The sequence below is a fragment of the Salmo salar genome, chromosome ssa16 (assembly GCF_905237065.1).
Source record: "Salmo salar chromosome ssa16, Ssal_v3.1, whole genome shotgun sequence".
NCBI lineage: Eukaryota > Metazoa > Chordata > Actinopteri > Salmoniformes > Salmonidae > Salmo > Salmo salar.
The window spans coordinates 39,890,430-39,899,384 of record NC_059457.1 but is presented as its reverse complement, the minus strand read 5'-3'; the positions used below and the strand labels follow the sequence as shown (position 1 = coordinate 39,899,384).

The following is an 8,955-nucleotide window of genomic DNA, read 5'->3' as shown; positions in this document are numbered from 1 at the left end:
ACACCAGATGACCATACTGTATCTATCTAAAGCACTACTATGTATGTAGAACACACCAGATGACCATACTGTAGCTAAAGCACTACTATGTATGTAGAACACACCAGATGACCATACTGTATCGAAAGCACTACTATGTATGTAGAACACACCAGATGACCATACTGTAGCTAAAGCACTACTATGTATGTAGAACACACCAGATGACCATACTGTAGCTAAAGCACTACTATGTATGTAGAACACACCAGATGACCATACTGTATCTATCTAAAGCACTACTATGTATGTAGAACACACCAGATGACCATACTGTATCTATCTAAAGCACTACTATGTATGTAGAACACACCAGATGACCATACTGTAGCTAAAGCACTACTATGTATGTAGAACACACCAGATGACCATACTGTATCTAAAGCACTACTATGTATGTAGAACACACCAGATGACCATACTGTAGCTAAAGCACTACTATGTATGTAGAACACACCAGATGACCATACTGTAGCTAAAGCACTACTATGTATGTAGAACACACCAGATGACCATACTGTATCTATCTAAAGCACTACTATGTATGTAGAACACACCAGATGACCATACTGTATCTAAAGCACTACTATGTATATAGAACACACCAGATGACCATACTGTAGCTAAAGCACTACTATGTATGTAGAACACACCAGATGACCATACTGTATCTAAAGCACTACTATGTATATAGAACACACCAGATGACCATACTGTATCTATCTAAAGCACTACTATGTATGTAGAACACACCAGATGACCATACTGTAGCTAAAGCACTACTATGTATGTAGAACACACCAGATGACCATACTGTAGCTAAAGCACTACTATGTATGTAGAACACACCAGATGACCATACTGTAGCTAAAGCACTACTATGTATGTAGAACACACCAGATGACCATACTGTAGCTAAAGCACTACTATGTATGTAGAACACACCAGATGACCATACTGTAGCTAAAGCATAATGCACTACTGTGTAAAGAGAACACCAGATGAACAAAACATCCACTGTTCCACTAGTTTAATAAGCTGGTCTATCTGGATCATAGCAGTGATGTCATCACCATACTGTACCTGGGTGGTTTGGGGCAGACCGGTAGCGTGTTCTGTGAGGGTTCTATATTCTCCATATGTAGACATACGCCCAGCAATGAGTGTGTTGAGAGTAGTGAGCGAAGGGGAGAAAGAGAAAGAGGTAGAGGGGCTAGTTAATGTATTTCCCTGGGTTCCTGTATTTCCCTGGTACAGACAAACAGTGGTGCTTTCACTCGGCACCAGATTTTATTTTATTTATTTTTATTTCACCTTTATTTAACCAGGTAGGCTAGTTGAGAACAAGTTCTCATTTGCAACTGTGACCTGGCCAAGATAAAGCGTAGCAATTCGACACATACAACAACACAGAGTGACACATGGAATAAACAAAACATACAGTCAATAATACAGTAGAACAAAAGAAAACAAAAAGTCTATATACAGTGAGTGCAAATGAGGTAAGTTAAGGCAATAAATAGGCCATGGTGGCGAAGTAATTACAATATAGCAAATAAACACTGGAATGGTAGATGTGCAGAAGATGAATGTGCAAGTAGAGATACTGGGGTGCAAAGGAGCAAGATAAATAAATAAATACAGTATGGGGATGAGGTAGGTAGATAGATGGGCAGTTTACAGATGGGCTATGTACAGGTGCAGTGATCTGTGAGCTGCTCTGACAGCTGGTGCTTAAAGCTAGTGAGGGAGATATGAGTCTCCAGCTTCAGAGATTTTTGCAGTTCCTTCCAGTCATTGGCAGCAGTGAACTGGAAGGAAAGACGACCTAAGGAGGAATTGGCTTTGGGGATGACCAGAGAGATATACCTGCTGGAGCGCATGCTACAAGTGGGTGCTGCTATGGTGTCCAGTGAGCTGAGATAAGGCGGGGCTTTACCTAGCAGAGACTTGTAGATAACCTGTAGCCAGTGGGTTTGGCGACGAGTATGAAGCGAGGGCCAACCAACGAGAGCGTACAGGTCGCAATGGTGGGTACTGTATTAGGCTTTGGTGACAAAACAGATGGCACTGTGATAGACTACATCCAGTTTGTTGAGTAGAGTGTTGGAGGCTATTTTATAGATGACATCACCGAAGTCGAGGATCGGTAGGATAGTCAGTTTTACGAGGGTGTGTTTGGCAACATGAGTGAAGGATGCTTTGTTGCGATATAGGAAGCCGATTCTAGATTTAATTTTGGATTGGAGATGCTTAATGTGAGTCTGGAAGGAGAGTTTACAGTCTAACCAGACACCCAGGTATTTGTAGTTGTCCACGTTTTCTAAGTCAGAGCCGTCCAGAGTAGTGATGCTGGACGGACGAGCAGGTGCGGGCAGTGATCGATTGAATAGCATGCATTTAGTTTTACTTGCATTTAAGAGCAGTTGGAGGCCATGGAAGGAGAGTTGTATGGCATTGACGCTCGTCTGGAGGTTAGTTAACACAGTGTCCAAAGAGGGGCCAGAAGTATACAGAATGGTGTCGTCTGCGTAGAGGTGGATCAGAGAATCACCAGCAGCAAGAGCAACATCACTGATGTATACAGAGAAGAGAGTCGGCCCGAGAATTGAACCCTGTGGCACCCCCATAGAGACTGCCAGAGGTCCGGACAACAGGCCCTCCGATTTGACACACTGAACTCTATCAGAGAAGTAGTTGGTAAACCAGGCGAGGCAATCATTTGAGAAACCAAGGCTGTCGAGTCTGCTAATAAGAATGTGGTGATTGACAGAGTCGAAAGCCTTGGCCAGGTCGATTACATGGGTACGTGGTTCTGTTTAGCGGATTGGGGACGGTACCTTTACAGAAGAAACACATGATTTTCACTTTCCATGCGAAATTTCACATGTGAAATCACATGTTTTTTTAACATTTCACATGTGATCACATGTGGTTTCATGTTATCACGTGTTGTTTTAGATGTTGTCACATGTTATCACATTAATTTTACATAAGATCACATGTGATCAAGTGTTTTTGGAACACTTTACATGTGATCACGTGAAATTAATGTAGTTTTTCCATAAGGGTGGAAGGGGCTGGAAGACAGTCATTGGGGGTGTTCAGTCTTTCTTCCCATCACACACTGTGTAAGATAGCCACTCGAAGACCCAAGAGGACTGCAAACTAAGCACATCACAAATCATCCCAGTCACTCAACTGCTGCATGTTCAAGGCTAAGCCTTTCAACCAAGGCTAAGTTCGGGTGTGTTATTCCATGTGAGAATGGAGTGCTATGATAATTGGTTTAAACATGCAGATGTGTGTGTGTGTAAGAGTGTGTGCGTCTGCGAAAGTGTGTGAGTGTGAGAGAGTGCTAAAACATGATTTCATACAAATTTTCCTAATTAGTTTTATTACCTTTAGAGCATGGCCATGCCAGCTGGCCTGAACACTGATTTCTCTATGAAGGCTTGGGAGTGTCCATTTATTTAGTTTGTAGGGAAACACCCACCCTCTAAATGTCAACGATCCCAACAGAACAAAAGGAAATGTAAATGATTTGTATATCAGGAGTACTGACATTTGACCTTTTCACTCATTATATCACTAAGTCTTTTGTTCTCAAAACTCATAACTCCATTGACGTGGTACTCCCTAATTACAGTATTATGTGAGTTTTCAGAATTTTCGTGCATTGTTGTAAAAAGACCAGTATTTACAACTTCCTTACAAATTGTGAGTGGTAGGAGACTATTTTAGGGCAGTCCTGACAAACACTGCTTGCTGTGTTTTCCAAACTTGTTTCCTTAGACAAACAGGGTATCCCAACACTTGGGATGTGCTCAGCTGCTTAATAGGCCACCAGTTCATTTGATCTATTTTCTATCAACATTAACAACATTGCATAAAGATCTGTCAATCAATGCGATGTACCAGGGGCCAACTTTGATTTACAACTGGGGGGGACAAAAATGCAATTTCAGAATGTCCCCAGTGAAAGTTGGGCTCCTGCCCTGTGGGCTACTGCAATAAATAGAAGAGCTATCTAAATAGCATGTGTAAACCTTTCATAAAATATACAGACAATATAGCAATAACGTGTCCTTTAAGTTTGGTTTTAACGTGAACATACTAAATTGCCTGTGATAAATGACAGGGTGTGTCCACTGACCAAACTTTAAAGACAAAAGATCTCATTCAATATGATTGGAAAGGTCCACAGATCACTTCCATGTGATAATTAGTCAAACCCCATAGAACTATAACAACCTTTTGTGGCGTTAATGATGGAATTCTATCCTATTGGCAAGGTTAGTTTGTCTTACACATTTCCATCGATTGAGGATTATTAGTTGACTAATTGCTTTAGTCTAACTGATTATTTGCTTAATTAGACTCGTCTTCATTACACAGCTATAAAGGAAAGTAGCTGGAAAATAGGTCATGTTAGAGGTCTGTCTAAATACTTGCCCACTTTATAACAGAGTCTTATGGAATGTGGGTTTGTCCTGTGGTCCGTTAGTAACCCCCCTCTCCGTGTTTCTAAAAAAGCACCTCCCCTCTTCCAATCAGGGCAATTCCCTAACTTTTCTCTTTTTCTCAAAGGCTATAGTTCAATATCCCATTCCGAGGCACATATCGCATTTCAAATTCGGACTCGCGGCTCCTCGACTTCAAGGCACTGCAACAATTATAAGGTATTGTGCAATTATTGATTTATGACAATGGTTATCAATTATTCACTATTGTCATAGGACTTTTTTTTACCCGAGTTGAGAATGTTATGTTTGTGTTATAAAACAAAAGTAATGCGCATTGACTTGCCTATTCAGTTGTGAATGGTTGAAAGGAATTGTCAAAACTGTTTCGGCGAGGATTATTTTAGGCAAAGCTGCAACATCTGTTTTGCCGGCATTTTTTCCGTGGCTGATAAGTATTCAGGAGCCTACCTACGAGCCGAGGTTCCCTGTATGCTTTGGGAATATAATTGTTATGCTGTGTGGTTGGTTATATTATCAAGGTGTTTAGTTTGTTACTTTGCAACTTTGCTTCAAGAGACGATACCTTTGTGGTCCACTTCGATATCATGTTTTCATTTTTGTCCCATAAAAAAAGTTGCTAACAAAATGTCTGCATGATTGTGCCTAAATGTTTTGCCCTTCAGATATTTAGAAGTTCATTCATTTCACTGTTCAATGTAGTTTTATCTTGTCCTTTAATTAAACGTTTTTCAGATGTAAGACAAAGACAAGAACAGTTGTATATTCATTTTAGCTGATTTAAGTTTTGCATTTGTCTTTTTTTGCAGTGTAAATAGCTTACCGGTCATTTGACATTTGAGTCGACAAACAGGCTATATATATATATATACTGCAATAAGTACTGTAATTGATCAGGCATTTCTTTGTTCGGGCTCGCGGATTGATCCGGGGAACATTGCCTACTGTAAATGAAGCCACCAAACGTTTTACCACTGAGGGTGTCGTAGCCTATCACATTTGTGAAAGACAGGGGAAAAAAAACGTTATATGTATAATTTCAAATATTAGAACAAATTATGAATAATATTGCATATTCACATGGCTACGGTCATTTTTGTAATGACTTCCTGCTTCAATATTTCAACACATTTAATGTAAAGCAGTGTTAAAGTGTTTGTGTGCACGCGCGTCTGAATGTGTGGAGAGAGTGAAAGACAGATCGAAAGAAAGAGAGCGGGGGTGGAGTGAGGGAAGGCGGAGTATCGTTACCAGTCATTTATCACTCATCTTCCATTACATTTTTATTGAAGGCAGTGATGGAGGCTATTTTTCTTCCCCATGTTTTGCATAATAACCAACTATTGAGGAGAAAATGGCCAATCTTTCCTTCCTTCTCTGTAACCCCCTGATGTGGTTTAAACGGTGGTTATATATCACTGGGGGCCAATCATTTAGTCTTAAAGCTGACTTTTAATGAGAAATAATAAAACCAATGGCTGTCCAATTAGACTTGATCGTTTTTCAACTTAATATGCTTTAATGCAGGTAAGTACTTAGAAATTAATTTGATATGAAATCCAGATACCGGTGAAAGTATATGTTAAGCACTGGGTTTAGTTCTCCCCCTGGAAGAATAACAGAAGATTTTCCCAATTAAGGGAGAGAGAAAGAGGGTTGGTGTAGTTTGGAGGGGGATTTCTAAATAAAATGTGACTTTTTTAGCAATGACATCAGCATTTCAAAATATATTTCACTGTCATTTGGCACAGCAACCCATTACTTTTTCTGCAGACTTGAAACAGCATACATGCCACCCTAAGTACCAATCACTTTTGGCCAATACTCTTGTGTTGAGATGGTTAACTTGCACATGTCTGCTGGATGCCAAAAGCCCTGATGTATGTTCCTGTCTGCCCCCCACCAGCCCCCAACCCTGAAGTGCACACAGGGACTGGGACAGGTCCACACAGACGTGTGTGTAGCTCACCCCAGGTGACATCAACAAAGAGTAGGAGGAAGTGACATCATCCAGTAGTCTTCAGCAGCAGAGCTACGCAGAGCCACACAAAGCAGCCAATGGGAGCAGGGAAGCTGGCCCGGGTGCTGCTGGGATGGGCGGCCGTGTGCTTGGCCTCGGTCCACATTGCGTACGGCCAGGCGGGAGACGGAGGGTACCAAACCAGCCGCTTCACGGGAAAGGTGGACGAGAGGGAGGTGCAGAGGGTTCGCCGGAGAGGACAGGAGACACTCAGAGGGTAAGGAGTTTGGCTGTTTGCTGAGTATTAAAGCCAGGACAGCAACCATAGGGCGGCGCACAATTGGCCCAGCGTCGTCCGGGTTAGGGCAGGGTTTGGCCAGGGTAGGCTGTCATTGTAAATAAGAATTTGTTCTTAACTGACTTGCCTAGTTAAATAAAAAAATATATTAAAAAACATCTTTATTTTTGATTGATTATGAAGAAAGGAAGTGCACTTGTGGGGGTTGTCTGTCTTTGAGTTTATCCATAATGATCCACTGAAACATGGTTATATGATTAGAAAATAGATTAGGCTTAGAATGTGGACAGTTGGACAATTTGGATGGTTTTGCCACTAGAGCTGTCTTGGCAACTTTCTCTCCACTGCTGTGCTTCCTGGGCTAAAGCCAACATAGCCTTAGTACAACCAAATAATGCTGAATACATCATTGTTCTCCAAAAGACAGCACATGTTCGAAGCTAAAAGGTTGCTTGCAAAACTGAGAGATCCTTGAGTATTTACAGAAAATTGGCATTTTCATGGGAGAGTCTAGGTCAAGGAGTAGGACCATTAATGAAAGTTTGTTGAGTGAATGCAATGACCCAAATCTAAGCAAGCAGGCATTCTGTTAAGCGTATTAGCTGGAGAACACATAGCTGAAGACTGCAGGGGAAAGTTTATTGGCAACAATGTTTTGAGCGGAGGTAATCACTCAAAGTAGGGGTAAAGGGGCAGTAAATTGGGAATTTGCGAAGGCGGGGCTGTTCAAGTTTTCCAGTGGGGTGGATCATAGAAACCACAGAGCCCCCCTTCTCCCTCCTTTATCATCATCCCCACCGTCTCCCCTCAACCCCCCCTGGGACTGGGTGGGATGTGTGTCAATGAGCAAGGCAAAGCTTTTACTGTATATTTCCCCCTTTCGGAAAAACAAAGGATGTTTTGTTGGGACTAGTCTTGAATGTCAGCATCAGTTATTCCAATCAGTCTCTCATCTGTCCCTGCTTATGGCTCCCCTGCGCCCCAACACAGGAAATGAGGTATTCTGATTGCTCTGGGGGCACGACAAGGGACATTTGTTTCACTGCCGCAGGTGACAAAGCAACAGAACGCATGGCAGCAGAGAAAAAGAGAGAAGGAGTGAGAGAGAGAAAGCTAGGCCTTCTTGGAATGAAATAGTATTCAGTTACAGTGCAGACATGGGGTGACAGGTAGCCTTATGGTTAGCGTTGGGCCAGTAACTGAAAGGTTGCTGGTTTGAATACCCGAGCCATCAAGGGGAAAAATCTGTAGATGGGTCCTTGAGCAAGGCTCTTAACCCTAATTTGCTCCAGGGTTGAGGTACTATTATGGCTGACCCTGTAAAAAACAATACATTTCACCGCACCTATCCGGTGTATGCAAAAATACAACATATTTTTTTTTATTTGAGTGGGCTAAAGCACACATACGACTGAGTTGCTGTTTTCTTGTCAGTCAGTGTGATTAATTCAGCAGCCATTGGACAACTCTGCCTGACATAAATTGAGTCTCATTGGAGCCATTTCGTCTGAGAGCCAGCTAGACACAAGGCCACTTCAGGCTTGACCTGTGTCACATTCACTCAATGGTTGACTCAGAACACACATAGTGGGCTGTTCGGGTCTAGCAATCTTATCCTTTGATCTGCTCAGTGAAGCAGAACCGTGTTGCATGGCGTCAAGATTAGATTAGATATAAAAATAATCATGTAGCGAATGCAACAATTCAGAAACTGAATGGCCGGGGGATGCCAGCAGCCTTTTCATGGCAAGTAACAAAGCCTGTGGATTCTTTCCATATCTTTTAAGTTCTACAACACTATTCTTTATAGGATGACTATTAGAGGTCGACCGATTATGATTTTTCACCGCCGATGCCGATTATTGGAGGACCAAAAACCCCGGTACCGATTAATCAGCCGATTTTTTTATTTATTTGTAATAATGACAATTACAACAATACTGAATGAACACTTATTTTAACTTAATATAATACATAAATACTATCAATTTAGCCTCAAATAAATAATGAAACATGTTCAATTTGGTTTAAATAATGCAAAAACAAAGTGTTGGAGAAGAAAGTAAAAGTGCAATATGTGCCATGTAAAAAAGCTAACGTTTAAGTTCCTTGCTCAGAACATGAGAACATATGAAAGCTGGTGGTTCCTTTTAACATGAGTCTTCAATATGCCC

The 8,955-nt window shown here is 41.4% G+C and overlaps 1 protein-coding gene across 1 annotated transcript in view; it reads left to right on the top strand.

Moving 5' to 3' along the window:
- The first annotated feature begins 4,574 nt into the window (after positions 1–4,574).
- LOC106573567 (fibrillin-2) overlaps positions 4,575–8,955 on the top strand; it is a 113,049-nt gene continuing 108,668 nt past the window's right edge. Inside the window, exons 1-2 of the mRNA XM_014148716.2 lie at positions 4,575–4,721; positions 6,430–6,760. Of these exons, the coding sequence (XP_014004191.2) occupies positions 6,582–6,760 (179 nt within the window). The 5' untranslated portion in view covers positions 4,575–4,721; positions 6,430–6,581. The remainder of the gene's footprint in view (positions 4,722–6,429; positions 6,761–8,955) is intronic.